Here is a 17,878-nt window from a genome sequence, read left to right on the forward strand (position 1 = left end):
TCTTAATTCGCCCACGAATATTTTGATTGGTGTGGGCCAAAAGGAGTCAAAAAGCGGTGGAATGTTTTGTGAATGGACTAAACAAAGATAAATTTGTTTGTGAAGTGATGGAAGACAAATAGTTAGAAGGCTTAATTTGAAAGAACTGGCTGCAGTATCATACTTTGGGGTTTTTCGTGATTGAGGTAAAATGGATCAAAATATAAAGGTGAATATCATGAAGGATAAGATGCTGCCTTATGCAGACGAGAATCTGCCTCTCAATGTGTTCTGCAGCAGGACAACGACCCTTAGCACACATCCAAATCGGCTCAAAAGTATTTTAAAGGCCAAAAAATCAGCGTATTGGCGTTTTCATCCTAATTGCTTGACTTAAATCTCATACAACATTTTGGGAGAGATTTAAAATGTGCGTTTGGGAAACATTCAACAACAAAATTACCCGCACTGTGAAGGATGGTTCAACAGGAGTGGATACAATATTTTAATCAACAGATGCCGCCGATTATTTGACTCAATGTCCAACAGATGTCAGCTGTAATTGAAGCTAAGGGCCAGGCTACCAGATATTAAAATAATTTTTAAATCAAAGAATAGCTTTGCATTTAATTTAATTTTTTTAAATCTTTGTATCTATTTTATTGTCCATGAAATTTGTTCAATTTTTATACAATTATGAATTTAAAATATCTTATGTTATAATTTAACTACAAATAATGGGTTATTTTTGTTTGAAAGAAAAAAAATAAAATGAAGACTAAACTTGAAAAAATAAAATCTTTTTATGTCAATAAAAAATTTAATTTTAGAATGTTTCTGTTTAGTGTTTCTATTTTAATGTCCATATCTGTATATTAAGTATTGTAACAATTTTGTTCATAAAAGTGATAAAAGGGTGTCTGAGATCATCTTCATAACCAACTATCCCTACATGCCCAGGTACCCATGCTAGCTTGATAGTATTTCCTTGTGTAATTAGTTTATCCCGGATGTCAACTACTATATCAGAGGAGTTGTTTTGGCAATGCCAATAAGAATCTTGGAATCCCCTAAAACACCTTTAAAGAGAGAGGCATTGGGCAGGTTCAGGCAACATAAGTTACTTCATTTGCAGTCAACTTCATAATTTGAACGTACATTTTGACCAAGGCAATTAGTTAGTTTTCCAACTGTCATGAATTTCAGAATTTTACTTCGCAAACCTCTACTTAAGTTCATAGTACAAGAACTGCCAAACACATTATTGCCTACAAAACACTCCTCAAGCAAGCTACAAGTCCATTACGATTTGTCTTTTGTATTGTAAAGAAACATTACTTATTTTTTTTTTTATTGATAAGGAATCCTTTTACAGAAAACATTAAATGGAATTCTGCAGTAAATAAATAAATAATGGAGTAGTAAAGCTCAGCTTTCACTTGAATGAAAAAACATGATCAGTTGTCATTTTGACATAAGTTGACTTGACTTGATCGTAAGGGAGATTATTCTTGACTAACTTTCCAGGCAACTTTTCAATAAAGTTGCATTAATTGGAAGGCATTTTTTTGGCAGATGGCCAATAGATACTAGAAACTTGCCTTACTTTCAAGTCCCTTATTTGTCCCAGCATTTATTCAGACTTTATAAATACAACTTCGCACTGTTTTGGAATACTCTTAAAATTGCCCACTGTCTTACCTTAAATAAATTTTGATATTAGTATATCAGTTTATTTCATAGCTTTCTTGAGTGTTTCAATGACGAGCTAAAAATACAAAATACTATTCTATTTCTTTTGTTTCCTGTGACCTCGTTATGACAGCTGTTTTAATTTTCATACAGTTTTTAAAATAGATTTTTGGCAAAAACCATTATTTGACATTGAAAAAAACCTACATACAAGTTTTCAATAATTAAAATAGTATTCATTAATACCGTGCTTCTCAAGAAACCAATATTTACCCTATAAATTGCTATCATTTCTTGCATCTTCCCTCTTTGTATTTATGGTGATAACATATTTAAAGGTTGATTCGCAATCGTTTAAAATCCATGTTTTAATTTATTTGCCTTATCTAATTATTGCGATATAAAAGGTTCATCCTCTTAATGAAGACCGACAGTTGTCTATTAAAATTCGGTATGAAATATTTGGTGCTTTTATTAATTTTTTCATCGGTTCGTATTTTCATATCTCTCAGTCTCAAAAATTAAATTTATTTCAGTTTCTTTTAGGATACCTTCGAGCTGAAAGTATCCACGATGAAGCTTGTAATAAAATTCAAAAACAAGCCGTAGCTTCATGTTTTGATCGAAGTACTTTAGGATTTTGCATGAAAGTTGGAGACGAATGGCGTGCCATTGAAGCTGCTACATGTGAGCCCAGATTATGCTGCAATGCCAAAATAATGGGATGCACTATGGATGCTGATTGTAAATCCGAGTTGACAACTTCAAGTCCTCTCAATTCTTCAACTGAGAAGGCTGCTGTAGATTGTTCTGTTGGACAATTAAAGAAACATGAAAGCGATTGCAAGAAGTATTATTATTGTTCGAATAATAGCTGGAAAGAAAGTGCTTGTTCAGCTGGAGTGTTTGATGACAGTCGAATGTCATGTGTCTTTGGAAGTTGTAATAACTCAGGAACAAACGAGTAATGTATGGAAAGGCTTATAATTTACAAATAAAAAATCAGCATTTCAAATATGTCTTAGTTTTTTAAGTCACTAAGTTTCTGGCATCTAAAAGGAAAATATATATGTTTTTAAGGTGTTTGATTTAGAGCGAATGCATCACATGCAATGACAGAAAATTTGACAGATGTCACTTCATCAATATGGCAGTTATTATCAACTGTCAAATGTTTGTCGCGTTAAAATATCCTTTAACAAATGGATCTTTCGATAAGATTTTTTAAGTTCTATCTTAGCCGAAACTTGAAAAATAGAACTAATAAGCTTACTCGTGAAAGCTTAGTTGTAAAGCTGGACATTTTAGAATCAGCTTGTTTTTGTTTGAATAAATATTAGATAACATTTTCAGGATTTTGGCTTAGAAACATAAGCATAAGCATAAGCTTTGACATCAGATCAAAAAACCAAAGTAAGACAAAATATAATTGCGTTTGTCTACCACATTTTTGTTGCTGCTTAATTAAGATACCAAGTTGAACGATAAAAGCCACAAATGTAATGTTTGTCTTTAAAGAGTAGATTCTTATCCATTCAACCCGAAACAATAACTGTGATATGACCCATATCTTAAAGTTATCGACCTCTTTACGACAAATATTGTCTTTTTCGACAGAAAAAAAAATATTTGTTAGCTGAGTAATCAAAATCTCACCTTATCTTAATACATAGCACAGGTAAAAAGAAAAAATAAACTAATTGATTTTCGATGTTGAAGATTGTTTATGTTAACTTCTAGTCAAACAGAAAGCTAAAAAATATTTCCAAAAAATCTTAAGTTAACAACTATCGGCAATGCTATTTATGTCGCAGTCAAAAGAAATTTGTCACACCCTTCGGTTCTTTTATACAAAACTTCCTTACGTTTCATCTCAAAACAACACTATGTTTATTTCGAGTCCTTGGACATTTTGGAAAATATGGATATTGGTAAGCTGTGCTTTATTCGCTTCTTTTAAGCCATTTTCCATTAAGCCTCTAATTTGTATCTGCAGATGGCTTGCATGTTTCAAATAAGTCTTCAAATTCCGATGATGTCACGGGAGACAAATATTTGTGTGGAACGTCAACAGGCAGGTTTAATATGTGAGACGTGTGAATTATTGGCGACTTGTGTCAAAATGTCTCATGGCTATCTAACTGTTCCTGTTGAGACTTGTGACACCGACAAGGGATTCTATTGCAATGTGAATCTTGGAGCTTGTTCAAATGTGACAGGCCCGTGTCATCCATTTGGATATGAGGGAAATTTTGTGTGCACCTCACAAGGAGTATTTCCTGATCCTTATGATTGTCAAAAATACCATATGTGCTATGTTGCTGGAACGACTTTGGTTTCAGCCAATATCGAATGTGGCGGCGACAAAGCTTTTAATGTCGAAACGGGAGAGTGTAGTTTATCGATTACGGACAGTGTTTGTGATGTAATGCAATACGAATGTCCTCGAGTAGGCTTCTCAGCTGCTTGGCCTAATAACAAAAATCTGTTCTATATCTGCAAAGCTACGACAAATGATGAAACTCGAGTTCTATATCCGACACTTTATCGCTGTGGTGCTAATGAAATGTTTGATGGTCTTGACTGTGTGTCAGATGATGGCAGTTATCCCGTTACAGTAGTTAAACCAACCAAAACTCCATCAACTGGTTCTGTGACAAGCCAGCCTTCCCGTCCAGACTCATCAGAGTGTACTAGTGCAGGACTTCAAGTTGATCCGGCAGATTGCCGATCATATTATTATTGTTCCGGAATACGAGGCACCAAAAAGCATACAACTTGTCCGAAAGGAACTTATTTTAATGCCGGATTAGCATCGTGTACAATTGGAAGTTGCTAAAAATTATGGTTTTGAAATTAAATATTTCAACTAAACGTGTACATTCAATAAAAGTTTATGAAAAATATTATGTGTTTTATGTTAAATTGTTGTACTTGTGACGGTTGTAAGTTCCTATCAAATTAATCGATTAATGTGAATGTGTTTTTGTGCATTGGTTTCAAATATTTTGCAGCGTTGCTAGTTATAAGGATAACTGTTATACGTCAGCCAAGCAAACATGTAAAAATACCCTGTCACCGTCAGACGATAACATGATTGTCAGATCTGTTAAAAATAATAATCAGTGACATTTCTTTTAATAAGAGATCAGACAATGATTCAGCGAAATTCGTATGTTGCTGTTCTGCTATCTACTCCCTTACAAAAATAGAAGATGTCAAAAAAACTATTGTTTGTTTCAATGATTTGTCAATCGTCGATACTATCTTTTGCTCCATTTGATAATGTGTTTGTTTTATGACAATGTTAATATTGCCTTTTTTAAGCGACTCACTGTTTTCAGGAATAATAAATTATTTGGATCATTCATCCGTATGGAAACAGTCCAAATTTGCCCAATATACACGTTAAGTATATTTATTATTTATATATGGTTCGCTCGAGGAGTCTTGCTGCCAAATAGATCCGATAATTTGTTGAAGACAATATTTTTCTTGTTTTCGTTGTGTTATTTTTCGCTATTTATTTGTCAAAAACAAGAGTTTCCAGATCCCGATACATATCAATTACTTCCAAAACAAATTCCCGAGCGTTAATCGTGGGCATTATTTTGCTTTATTTCTGAGCACAAAACAAACAAACTACGCAGCTAGGTTCTAGAAATATAAAGCTAGTTAAACTATTATCAACTTTCCATATTTTGATTCTTTTTTTTAAACTTACCTTAATCATACAAATCAAATCAAAAGAAGGTTGAATCAGTCTTATAAGACGATTATTCAAATGCTTCGAATGAATAGTTAAATGCAGAACCTAGCTGATAATAATATTTATACTTTTTTCGAAACATTTGAGAATATTAGAACAATGAAAGAGACTTCAAGGATTTATTTTACAAAGTTATTGTATGAGATAAACTGAGATAGTGAGCTGTTAGGTGGCGAGTTCTGATTGTGTAAATAGACAGAACTTAAGTAATCACCTTACTGAACAGAGTAATTCCTTTGATTGCTTTTATAATTTTGACTTCAGAAGAGCTAATTTCCAGTTATTGTCTGAAGATTTAAACATTTCTGGAATTACTGATACTTTAGCATGTTCTAATACTGACGAAACAGCTTCAATTTTTTATAAGATCCTTAATAATTGTTTAGAAAAAAAATCTACCCTGTCAAGAAATACAAACTTCAGCCACCCTTGGTACACGAAAGAATTGCGTTTACTTCGTAACAAAAGAAATAAGGCATATAAGACTTATCTTTAAATTCTGTCTCCAATCAACTTCTTTGTTTATGATGAATTCTTTAATGAATTTAAGTCTCTTTCTAATTTTTTATACGCTAGTTATGTTACTGATATGGGCACCTCTTTGAAAGAGAATCCTAAAAAATTTTGGAAACTTGTAAACTTAAAGAAAAAATCAGATGGATTTCCAATTAACTTCACTTACTAGAACCTTTCGTTAGATAAAACTGTTGATATCTGTAACGCTTTCGCAACAAATTTCTGTGAGTCATTTGTTAATAGCCCTCAAGAAGTTGATGAAGTATATTTTCATAATATTCACTGCTTTTCGCAAACTAGCTGCAGTCACATCCCTGTGCTACAGACAACGGTCCTTGATCTTTTATCTGCGTTGAATGATGACTGCTCAGCCGGTCCCGATAGTACTAAAAAAGTGTAGTATTGCTTAAGTTGAACCCCTTACGTTCTTATTCAAGCTTTCTCTAAAAACAGACAAATTTCCCAGTATATGGAAGAAGTCATGTCTAACACCAATTTTTAAGAATGGTAACAAGGCGGATATAAGCAACGATAGGCCCATTGCAAAGCTTTCTTGCATTCCTAAATTATTTGAACAAGTTGTTTGTGAAAATGTAGCATTTTTAAGTAAAAATCTCATTTGCGAACAGCAACATAGTTTTGTGAAAAAAAGATCAACCGTTACTAGTCTCCCCATATTCTCAAACATATGTTCAAACGCTTTAGAACAAGGTTATAAAGTTGACTTTGTATACACTGACTTTTCTAAAGCTTTTGACCAACTTAGCCACGGAATTATTTTATTTAAACTTAAAGCTCTTTGTTTTCACCATTTTTCTTAGCTTGGATCAAATCATACCTTGAAAACAGATCCTATGAAGTAAAATTTAGAAATTGTCTTTCTGAACCTTTTGTTGCTCAATCTGGTGTTCCCAAAGGAAGTCATCTTGGCCCTTTTCTGTTCATCTTGTCTATTAACGACGCATCGTCATGTCTACGCTCAAGTGAAGTTCTCATTTTTGCTGATGACATGAAAATTTTTAAGATTATAAAGTCCACCCATGGTCGTATTTGATTCCCCACCCACGACAGAACCGAGCCTTGGCTCTAGCTCGTAAATTTTTGACTTGTTAAAAATCCAAATGAAGCGAAAAAGCCAAACCGAACCATCTTAGTTTCACACACATGGTCTATTTTAGATCTGATCCGGTTCATTTGGCTCTGTCCTTTATGGCTAGCTTTAGTTTGACAAGGAGCATTAAATTTGTTGTGTACTTGTTTTTATCCTGAAAAGACATATGAAACTTTTTTAAAACAATTTATTTTTACGAGTTAAGAACCTTGTAAGGAAAAGCCGAAGGAAGTTTTATATTTTTGGTTTTCAATTATTACTTATTGGAAGGAAGAACGGAGTAAGCAAAAACACAAATGTCTTTTAGTTAAAAATATTTATTTATTTTTCTTTGATAAATAATAATTTGCTTATGTTACTCACAAAAATTGAATAAAACACAATCTTACAAACTTTCGTAATATTGTAATATTATTTCGACTTTTAAACAATTCTTCATACTATTGTGTTTAAAGATCAGCGGGTTTTCGTACGCAGGGTCACCCTATGAAACTGTCAGCTTGGCATTACTTTTTCTCTCACGATACTTATGTTCTAATCTGTCAAAAATCGCTAGAATTTGACAGACTTCAAAAATATAAAAATACAACTTTTTTCGAGTGGCCCGGAACTTTGTTATGAAAATTTTAAATTTCGCAGTAAATTACTAAACTATTGCATATTTTTTTAATAAATACACAATCCGCTGCAATGGATTTCATACAAGAAGGCATTGCTCTGGGTGTCGATCTTCTTATACTTGGAATATGCTTCAAAGAATACTACAGTTATAAAAAAACCGTGAATAATCTCAAGGTAAGACTAAAAATAAATAAATAAACTACAAACATCATTATTTACAAACTATGTTTAAAAAAATATAAAGAATGCTCCACAACTACCAATCGATGGAGACCTTAAAAGACTCCTGGAAGGAAAAAAAGACAATAAAATACCATACGCTGTGATCCGAGGCACAATAATCCCAATTGGGGTGCCGATTCGTAGTGTTATGTCACCTTCAGTGACCGGTGTCGTGCAAGTGATAAAGTTGAGGTAAGAATGCATCTTTCTACAACAGGCAAAACATTGTTACAAAATCAATTATATTCCCAGTGAACATCGTGTTGCAAGAGGATTTGCTGGTTTTTGGACAGAACAACGTCGGCTCATTCATGTCTCTTCGAATGAGATGCCATTCGAATTGAAAAACGGTGACTATGGCGTTGAAATTGTCGATGGTTTATCAGCAGAAATTCTCGATATGGACGTTGTATACGATAATTACGAACCATCCTCTTTGTCATTCTTTGATCATATCTTTGGATTCTTTTCTGGTGTTCGACAGAAAGGTTTACAAACTACAGAGGAAGTTCTTAGAGATGGCAGTTTCATAACTGCCGTCGGTGAACTCGAATTAGATGGCAAAACAATTAGGATGCAGCCTTCTTCAACAGCTCCACTCTTCCTTACAACTTCCACTAAATCGACGTTGATTAAAAAATTCGAAGAAGCCAAATCGTCAATGACGTGAGTTAAACTTTCTAAATACCAACTTATCCCACGGTGATAAGAGGTTGTTTCTTTTTGTATTTGTTATTAGGGTGAAAATATTTATTTGCGGTACAATCGGGGCAGTTATTGTTGGAATAATTGCACGCAAAATTTACTTAAGGAAAAAACAAGAAAGAGATGAGCGAAAAATCAAAGAAGCACTGGACAATGAAAGGCGAAAGCGACGAGCGAAAACACGACCTCAAAATCTAACTCCTGAACAACTATGCGTTGTTTGTTCTACAAATCCCAAAGAGGTATGTTAAAGAAGTCATCTCTTCAATTTTCTTACAAATAGCGGCCCTATTAAGAATTCCTTTAATCTGCAACTAATTTAAAATGTGTTGCCATACAAATTGAAAGCTATTTCGTTATACTTCTCTTCGCTCTTTTTATTTTAGGTCATAATGCTTCCATGTGGCCATGTTTGCATCTGTGAAGATTGCTCTGAAAAAATAACAGTTACATGTCCAGTTTGTCGCGCAAAAATTCTTAGCAAAGCCGCCGCTTTCATATCATAATTAGACGAAGCAATGACAATCAATTAAACAAACAAAATTCAACAGGGTCTAAGGTGCAATATATGGATTTAGAGAATAAGGTTATTGATTAACTGAACAAAATGCAATAAAGGACAAAATTAAGTTTTAATTTAAATAAAAGATAACAGAAAAATAAAACAAAATAACTTTAAAATATAATAAAAAAGAAATTATTTATTCAACTATTCATGATATTTTTATAGTCACATTGGTCTTTTAACATTTTCAAAAACACTCGATATTTTCTATTGTGATAGTCAATGGTTTCTTGCTTTGGTTTGAGAATAGTTCCTGTTCCACCCATTGCAGCTGAAGCTTCCTAAAATATCAAAATTCCATAACATAATGCAATGAAAATGTTAGGTTAAACAAAAATTACCTCTAATGTAGGATAAACTTTAGCAGCACATGCTCCCAACATTGCTGATCCCACTAAAACCATTTCTTGTTCATCTGGTATAATAACTGGTAAATTACAAATGTCAGCATGACTCTGAGTGTAAAGTCGGTTTTTCGACAATCCACCACAAAATAGCAAAGTTCTAAATTTGGGTCTCTTGTATTCTACGAGATTGTCCATGATGTGTCTTGTACCATACTGCAGAAAATGTATAAGTAATTTAACAGTGTAGACAAAATATTTCATCTTTTTTATTTACCGCTAAACCTTGCACAAAAGCGAGATAGAGCACAGCTAAGCTTTCCTCATCGGTGCCCATGTTTAGTCCAGAGATCTGCAAATGTTTGAAATTAAAATTTTGTTTCATTAGCAAATATAATAAAAGGCTTACCATTCCTTTTAGACTTGCGTCTGCGATTGGTGATCGATTGCCATGAAAATCGGGCCAAACGTGTAGATCTTTTGTCAAGAAACACGGATCTTCTAAACCACGTTCCTCGGTCATGTTGTCTAAGATATTATGGATATATGAGTGAATATTTCTAAAGGAACACAAACAAAATGAAAAACAATAAACTTTTAGACGAAGGAGCATAGTAAAATCAAAAATGTACCTTCCCATCAATTTTCTGCTCATCTCCTCATATCGCGGATGTGTTTTAATAACAAAATCCAACAAAAAACCAGTAGCACTCTGTCCACCCTCGTTTAAGAAGAAATTTGGCATAATAGCATTTTTGTAAGGACCCCAAACTCCCTTCGCGGGGCACAACTCTCTAGTCATACTCATATGGCATGTAGAAGTTCCACAAATCAATGCCATTTTCCCCTCAATACTTTCCGATCCAGTTCCAGCATTACAACCAAACATTCCCAATGCCCCAGCATGTGCATCAATCAAAGACGTCCCAACAATAGTTCCGGGTAAAAGACTTAAAGCGGCTGCAGCTCCATCACTTAGACCCTTACCAACAGCTGTACCCGGGTCACATACCGTTTTGCCAATTATTTCAAAATCATTTCGACACAATTCTTCCAAATCGATAGCAGTAAGAAAATCCTTAGACCATGAACCCGCAATAGCGTCATAATTCCATTTACAAACCACCGAACACAGTGATCTTGAATCGCAACCAGTACTTCGCCAAGTAAGGTAATCTGGCAAATCGAATGCTCGCCAAATTTTATTCCATGTTGAAATGTTACGATTCCTTTTTAACCATAACAATTTAGGCATTTCCATTTCGACAGAAACTTGGCCTCCGACATAATTCAGCAACTCATGATTTGTTGAGTTAATAAATTCAGCTTCGGCAGTGGCTCGGTGATCCATCCAGAGGATAACATTTTGTTCAGCATGACCATTCGAGCTAACCGATATTGGTTCACCATTTGTGCCCAGTATTACAAGGGAACAAGTGGCATCGAAAGAAATCGCAACAATTTCTTCTTTAGGAATATTTTGGACAACATCCTTTGTAAAAAAAAAGAAAAACAAGAAAATATCAATGAGAATTAAGGTATTTAAATTTTGTAAATACTATTTAATTAATTAAACTGTGATATCCAAGTTAAAAATCATAGGGCCGTTAATAAGAAGGGCTTGATTCCTTGATATTGGTTTTGTGACTATGGTGAATTTTAGATAAACCATCATGAATAGATCTTGACTCAAAGAATCTTGCAGACAAGGAATGGTTAGATGAAAAAAAGGTTATAGGAAAATCAGTATTGGATTTTTTCAGACGTTTCCGAAAGGACGGGACAGGAAACCCACACGAATAGAACAAGTCTTCTCTCATCTGATTTATGTAGAGGATTCAAAAATTAGAGGGCTGTTACTTTTTATGGGTATTGCTTCTTGCGAAGAATTGGGAAGGTTCAGAAAACATAAGGGACTTCATTTGCAGTCAACTGCATTCTTTGAAAGTAAAGTTTGACCCCCAAGGCAACTAGTAAGTTTTTCTAGTGCCATACATTTTAAACTCGGACCTTTACTTCACTAACCTTTACCTTCAGTTGATTGTGCAAAGACTACCCAGAATATTATTGTCAACAAAATACTCATTAGACAAGCTACAAGTCTATCACGATTTGTATTTTGAATTGTAAAAAATATTAGCTATTCATTTCCCTATATGACAAGAAAACCCTTTAAAAAAACAATAAAAGTAATTGTGGAGAAAATAAATAAATCATAGAGTAATAAAGTTCAGCTTTCACTTGAATAAAAAAAAAACGTGATCAAATGTCATGCTGACAAAAATAGTCTTGACTTCATAGTTAGGGAGATTTTTCTTAACTTTCCAGTCAACTTTCCCATAAAGTTGCCTTAATTGGGAGGCAATTTTTTGGCAGCTAACCAATCAGATACTTGAAACTTGCTTTACTTTCAAGTCCCCTACGTCATCTGAACATCCTCAATGGCTGCATGTAATCTAAGACAGAAAGGGTATCTGGATACCTTTTTGTTAGTGTTTTACGTGTAAATTAACAGCTGATCAAAAACAGCTGTGATGTCAAATAGGGAATCCAAAGGTATCAAAGACTGGGCAGGTTCAAGCGACATAAGCGACTTGAAAGTAATGCAAGTGCCTTCCAATTAAGGCCACTTTATTGGAAAGTTGTCTGGAAAGTTAGTCAAGAAAAATCTCCCTAACTATCAAGTCAAGTCAACTTATTTCAAAATGACAACTGATTAAAGTGAAAGCTGAGCTTTACTACTCCATAATTTATTTATTTTCTGCACAATTCCAATATTTTATGTTTTCTGTAAAAGGATTCCTTATTAATTAAAAAAAATAAGTAATAAGACAAATCGTAATGGACTTGTGTCTTGTCTGAGAAGTGTTTTGTAGACAATAATGTGTTTGGTAGTTCTTGTTCTATGAACTTAAAGTAGAGATTTGTGAAATAAATCTCTGAATTTGAAATTCATGACACTTGGAAAAGTAATTAGTTGCCTTGGTCAAATTTTGCGTTCAAAGAATGAAGTTGGCTGCAAATGAAGTCACTTATGTTGCCTGAAACAGCCCATTTTCTGGGGCATGTACGTATCTGATAGAAAAGTTGATTCAAAACATAGTTGAATTTTAAGGCTAGGCGCGCACATGCAACTTTTAGTTTCTAAACTGAGCGCTATAGACTTATATGAGAGTCCGCGCAGATTCGGAAAGCATTCTGTCGACCATTCGAGCAACTTTTTAGTTTGTGTTTTGACACAAACTAAAAGATCACCTCGAACCAATTCCTTAGTTTGTGCCACAAGGAATTATAGTTCACTGCGCTGACATTCAACTACATAAATCGTTGAATAATTTTCTGTAAATGCAAGAAAGAGAAAAATTTAGTCAAGGTGAATAAATGCTTCCTGTGTATTGGTTTATTTGTTTGATTACTTTCGGAGTTGCTTATGTGCGCGATGTTTGGGCAACTAAAGATCGAAATATTTGGTTTCGAAAAAGTTGCATGTGCATTTTCTGTTGTGAGGATAGTTTTCTGTTAAAAGTAAATCGTTTAAAACCGGAGATCTCGCAAGTATATTATTAATCGTATAGCATTCCAAATGAGCTAAGTGGAAATTTAACATAGATTACAGATAACGGTTATCTATTATTTATTAAATTGTTACGCACCTATCAATTCATCATCGTCCTACGAATCTGTTGAATTATCCATTAAATGTTTTATCTTACAACAATTTTGACTTGAGCTGAAAGTTGTTTTTATTTTTTGACAGCTATCTCAATACAGCTATCCAACTCGTTCAACAAGGTATCCTAAAATCCGCTCATCCAAGATACCCTACCCAACACGAAATTGAACGCATCCATTAGTCGCATTCACAAAGCTAGTGGCTACGTAGTCAAGGGATTAGGATTGGCTAAATTGAACTACAAAAGTAGCTGACATTTCCCCTCCGACGCGAAGTAGTGTACAAATTTTGGCTACAAATTTAGTGCACAGTGGTTTTGACGTTTCACAATCAGCTGCTCGGTAAAGACACAAGAATTCAAAATGAAATGAATCTTTCGATATTTAAATACAAATATGAATCAATTATATTATATCTTCCATTTGGTTTTATTCCATTAAAAAAGAATTTTAAAAAAAAAACACTTTAAAGTACCGAAAACACATTATTTTATATGTTTGTATTTGTCATTAAATGACAGTTCCGGATTGACTAGCTTTGTAATTCAATTTTGCTAGTTGAATTTTGACCACTAGCTTTGTGAATGCGCCCATTCTTGGATACCTTGGATTCCTTTTTTGATCCACTTTTATTTTACACTTAAAACACTAACAAAAAGGTATCCGCATACGCTATCTGTCTGAGATTGAACGCAGCCATTAATAAGTTGCCTTATTGGAAGGTAATTTTTTGGCAGCTGGCCAATCAGATACTAGAAACTTGCCTAACTTTCAAATCTCTTATATTGTCTGAAACTGCCCAATGCCTTGGGTGCATAATGGACCCATAGAGATACGAGTAAGTTGTTTCACCAAATTCTGATACAGACATACATAAAATTAATTCAGCCAAGGCGGAATAAGGAGAACTGAACTTTTTAACGTAAGGCATTGACAAATTTAAGAGTGATCTTGTCATTTAAAGTAATTTCTCAAATTAAGCGCTCGGATTCCTTATAAAAACTTGTAGGTGCCCTATGTCCCTAACATTATGGGATGGTTGAGAGTTGTTAGTCTTTCTCTCTATCGCCATAAAATTTATTGTACTAGTATGTATGTTCAATAAATTCTTAAGTACGTTGGAAGGCTTTTAAATTGAGAATTCAATTTTTTAAATTTATGTAAGTGAAAATAATTGATTTTATGACGATGTTATCACTTCGTTCAAAGCAATCACGTTAGTCGTTTTAGGCGATAACATCTTGTATTCAAAACGTTATGCGATCCTCGGTGAATTGTTAGTGTCGAGTCATTGCAAAATATTCGGTCTCAAAACTGCAAATATGAACTTCATCTCTTGTCTAATTCAGCCCTGTACAATAAACAAAATTTTAATTGCCTAAGCTTTAATATGATATTCGTATAATATAAAACGTCAATGAAAAACAAGATTAGTAAATTAAGAGGCGATCTTGATAACGCTGTACATACTCTACACTGTATACAATATATGCAATAACCTATGGCCAAGCTAGTGTTCGATTTGATTGGTTTTAAATAATTGTACTTAGTGTATTTTCAACTAGACTTTCCCTCCTAATAAAGATAACATTCTAATTGCACTAATATAAAATTATATCACCAATAACGAAAACAAATATTAAATTTTCATAATTTTCACTCATGTAAAAGAAAATTTAATCTAAATTCGAGGCTTTTTTTTATACTAAATACTATTTTCATGTGAACTTATATGAAATGCTTACACACTTATGCTCAATGATCTGACAAAACGACAGAACCAGATTTGCAATCTCATTTCAGTCATTTTTATTAAATGTGAATGTGAACCTTATAATCAAGGTTATTTTTATTCAGAGATAACCATCCAAGTTTAAAGTAATAAGTACAAGTAGTATACTGTCTTTTCAATTTGACTAACTTACCCGTACACAAACTGCAACCGCATACCAAATATCATCTGAAGACTGCTCAAAATGATCTTGTTGTGGATTCCATGTCTTAATTGGTTTTATTGCCTGCTTGAGTACCTTACCATCTGAAGAAACTAGAGCAGCTCTTGCACTTGATGTCCCAACATCAACACCAACAAAGTAGATTCTAGGCATAATTTATGTACTTTAATTTACGAAATTAATCAAGGTCACTTTTTTTAAATTATTGTAGGTATAGAAGATCTTCACTTGATCGAGAAGTGTTCGTCAATGCTCTAGACCTTATACTACGTGCTGTTTCTTATCACAATCGAGTACTTAACTAAGGAGAGATTGTAACTACAATCAAGGGGTCTATTAGGTATATTTTATTTTTGTCCAATAGTTTGAAACTAGCTGTTATTTGTTTATGTTCATTATAGTTTACAAAACAAAAAAGCTTTTGATAGTATAGTTTTTAGTCTGGGAGAGAGAGCTAGCTCCGCACATTGCGCAATATCAACCTACTGACACGATCACCACTTTTCAAGCGTGTTACTTGCTTCGCGGTCTAGAATATATTAAAGTCATTATTATGTACATACCTCGCTTATACTACCTACTTATATGTTTTTTTATACAGTGCACTGTTTAATTCACATTTATTTTGGTTTTTCTTTTTATTTGTTTTGTTATTGTTTTTTTTTTGAGTGAATGAATGGAGAATTTTTTGTGGTGTTAAGTGTGGGTGGAAATATTTTGTTTTAATTCTATTTTAAATCGACGATCCCACTTTTCCACACTTTACACATTTGATTGAATGTTTTGTGGAGAAGTGGAGAATTAATTTTCGTTTATATTTTCTAATCATCGAATCTTAACATGAGAATAGTACAAAATTGTACAGTTGTGGTCATATAATTTAGTCACTGAAATTAAAGTTTTTGTTTTAGGTAAAAATTAGGATTTCAATCTAAAATTTATTACTAAATAAATCTTCGCTATTCATAGATTTTATTTGTTTTAACACAATTTAATATTATATGCATTTTTTAAAGAAATTTGTCTTTAATGGACCTCAAATATGTTGGCCTAAAGAAACCTTTAAGTAATCAGTTTACGAGTTTTTGTATAAAAGTTATTGCAAGGTAACTCATTGTTTTGTAACGGGTTATTCATTTTGTAGTTTCAAAAGCATAGGGCTGGAATTCGGCATCTGGCAAACTAAGTTGTTAAGCCATTTTTTTTTGGGCAGGTTAAGACAACATTAGGGACTTCATTTGCAGTCAACTGCGTTCTCTGAACGTATATTTTGACCAAGGCATCTAGTTAGTTTTTCAAATGTCATAATCTTCAATCTTGGAACTTTACTTCACTAACCTCTATCTTTAGTTCCTTGTAAAAAAAAACTATCAAAAACCTTATTGTCTACAAAACGCTCCTCAGGCAAGCTACAAATCCAACACGAGCATATTACTTATTTCTCTTCCAATTTGACAAGGAACCCTTTTACACAAAAGATTAAATGCAATTGTGCAGAAAATAATAAGTTATAAAGTTCAGCTTTCAGTTGAATTAAAAAACATCATTAATTGTCATTGAGACATAAGTAAACTTGACTTGATAGTTAGGGAGACTAACTTTCCAGTCAACTTTCCAATAAAGTAGTCTAAATTGGAATGCAATTCTTTGGCCGCTGGCCGATCAGATTCTAGAAACTTGCCTTACTTTCAAGTCCCTTATGTCACCTAAACCTGTCCTTTTTCAGTTGAAAATCTGACATTTACGTTGTGCTAAAATATCGCACAACGCATACAAATTGTTAATACCTACTATTATTATATTATAATCGTGGAGGAATTTGTGATTTACATAATCACCAAACTACGCAAGCAATTAGTAAAATTGTGAAGAAATTTGAAGATCGTTTCGCTCGTACCACTGAAAATATAGCTGCTGTAAGTAAAAGTGTTGCCGAACACCCGAATTTGTGGATTTTTCGTTGAATTAAAACTGTCTTACGTCACACTAGGGCGTATTTTGTATTACTTATATCTATATAAAGTGCAGCTCACACAACAACTGAAGCCAGCGGATCATTCACAACTTTGCAGATAACTCAAATGGGTGCTTGAACAACAGCTGCAGGACGGGGATTTTTCGAACGAAATTTTCTTCAGCGACGAAGCATATTTCTCAATCTGTGGGTATGTTAATTAACAAAATTGTCGTGTTTGGGGTTCTGAAAATTATTTTTTGAATTGAAGAGAGACCATTACATCCACAAAAAGTCATTTTTTGGTGCGCTCTTTAGTCCGAAGGTGTGATTGGCCCTTACCTCTTAGAAAATGACGATGGAACGATTGTCACCGTCAATTCGAAGCGTTATGGTCATATAATAACCAACTTTTGTTTTCTTGATATTAAAGAATACGGCTTAAAGAAAATGTGGTTTCAAAAAAATGGAACCACATTCTACACAACTCGAGCGAATTATGGCTTCATTGAAAAAGGCTTTTCCTGACCGCGTAATCTCTCGTCGTGGCGAAATCAACTGATCATGCGAAAATCATGCGATTTGACACCGCTAGACTTTTTTGTTGGGCAACGCAAAGACTCAACTCTTGAGCACTTAAAAGCCAACATTCATCAAGTTATGGCTGAGATACCGCCGAATATGTGTCAAAAAGTGGTTGAAAATGACCTAAACAGAAGCGATGAAACAGAAGCGATGCTTATACAACAATTCACGTGGTGACTGGTTTCAGA

The 17,878-nt window shown here is 33.6% G+C and overlaps 4 protein-coding genes across 4 annotated transcripts; 3 read left to right on the forward strand and 1 right to left on the reverse strand.

Annotated features, from left to right (window-relative positions):
- The first annotated feature begins 2,011 nt into the window (after positions 1–2,011).
- On the forward strand, positions 2,012–2,688 carry LOC129947787 (uncharacterized). Its single transcript, XM_056058486.1, has 2 exons — positions 2,012–2,160; positions 2,208–2,688. Exons 1-2 carry the CDS (start codon positions 2,092–2,094, stop codon positions 2,637–2,639), a joined length of 501 nt encoding a protein of 166 aa, XP_055914461.1. The 5' UTR covers positions 2,012–2,091; the 3' UTR covers positions 2,640–2,688.
- Positions 2,689–3,479: 791 nt separating this feature from the next.
- On the forward strand, positions 3,480–4,577 carry LOC129947325 (uncharacterized). Its single transcript, XM_056057845.1, has 2 exons — positions 3,480–3,602; positions 3,668–4,577. Exons 1-2 carry the CDS (start codon positions 3,558–3,560, stop codon positions 4,508–4,510), a joined length of 888 nt encoding a protein of 295 aa, XP_055913820.1. The 5' UTR covers positions 3,480–3,557; the 3' UTR covers positions 4,511–4,577.
- A 3,052-nt stretch (positions 4,578–7,629) lies between these two features.
- On the forward strand, positions 7,630–9,262 carry LOC129945947 (mitochondrial E3 ubiquitin protein ligase 1). Its single transcript, XM_056055931.1, has 5 exons — positions 7,630–7,862; positions 7,933–8,102; positions 8,163–8,576; positions 8,650–8,857; positions 9,002–9,262. The coding sequence occupies exons 1-5, from the start codon at positions 7,758–7,760 to the stop codon at positions 9,119–9,121; spliced, it is 1,017 nt and encodes a 338-aa protein (XP_055911906.1). The 5' UTR covers positions 7,630–7,757; the 3' UTR covers positions 9,122–9,262.
- Positions 9,263–9,289: 27 nt separating this feature from the next.
- On the reverse strand, positions 9,290–15,709 carry LOC129945946 (FGGY carbohydrate kinase domain-containing protein). Its single transcript, XM_056055930.1, has 6 exons — positions 15,122–15,709; positions 10,157–11,016; positions 9,934–10,084; positions 9,802–9,876; positions 9,522–9,740; positions 9,290–9,461 (listed from the first exon to the last, which is right to left on the reverse strand). Exons 1-6 carry the CDS (start codon positions 15,302–15,304, stop codon positions 9,321–9,323), a joined length of 1,629 nt encoding a protein of 542 aa, XP_055911905.1. The 5' UTR covers positions 15,305–15,709; the 3' UTR covers positions 9,290–9,320.
- Between the last annotated feature and the right edge of the window lie 2,169 nt (positions 15,710–17,878).

Source organism: Eupeodes corollae, chromosome 2, assembly GCF_945859685.1.
Source record: "Eupeodes corollae chromosome 2, idEupCoro1.1, whole genome shotgun sequence".
In the NCBI taxonomy this organism is placed as follows: domain Eukaryota; kingdom Metazoa; phylum Arthropoda; class Insecta; order Diptera; family Syrphidae; genus Eupeodes; species Eupeodes corollae.

Coding starts and splice junctions, on each gene's coding strand:
- LOC129947787 (XM_056058486.1), top strand. CDS start 2,092: ATGAAGACCGACAGTTGTCTATTAAAATTCGGTATGAAATATTTGGTG. Junction 2,161..2,207: donor TTTTATTAATTTTTTCATCG/GTTCGTATTTTC, acceptor AATTTATTTCAG/TTTCTTTTAGGATACCTTCG.
- LOC129945946 (XM_056055930.1), bottom strand. CDS start 15,304: ATGCCTAGAATCTACTTTGTTGGTGTTGATGTTGGGACATCAAGTGCA. Junction 11,017..15,121: donor CGGTTGCAGTTTGTGTACGG/GTAAGTTAGTCA, acceptor TTTTTTACAAAG/GATGTTGTCCAAAATATTCC. Junction 9,877..9,933: donor ACGCAAGTCTAAAAGGAATG/GTAAGCCTTTTA, acceptor AAACATTTGCAG/ATCTCTGGACTAAACATGGG.
- LOC129945947 (XM_056055931.1), top strand. CDS start 7,758: ATGGATTTCATACAAGAAGGCATTGCTCTGGGTGTCGATCTTCTTATA. Junction 7,863..7,932: donor AAACCGTGAATAATCTCAAG/GTAAGACTAAAA, acceptor AAAAATATAAAG/AATGCTCCACAACTACCAAT. Junction 8,577..8,649: donor GAAGCCAAATCGTCAATGAC/GTGAGTTAAACT, acceptor ATTTGTTATTAG/GGTGAAAATATTTATTTGCG.
- LOC129947325 (XM_056057845.1), top strand. CDS start 3,558: ATGTTTATTTCGAGTCCTTGGACATTTTGGAAAATATGGATATTG. Junction 3,603..3,667: donor TTTGGAAAATATGGATATTG/GTAAGCTGTGCT, acceptor TTGTATCTGCAG/ATGGCTTGCATGTTTCAAAT.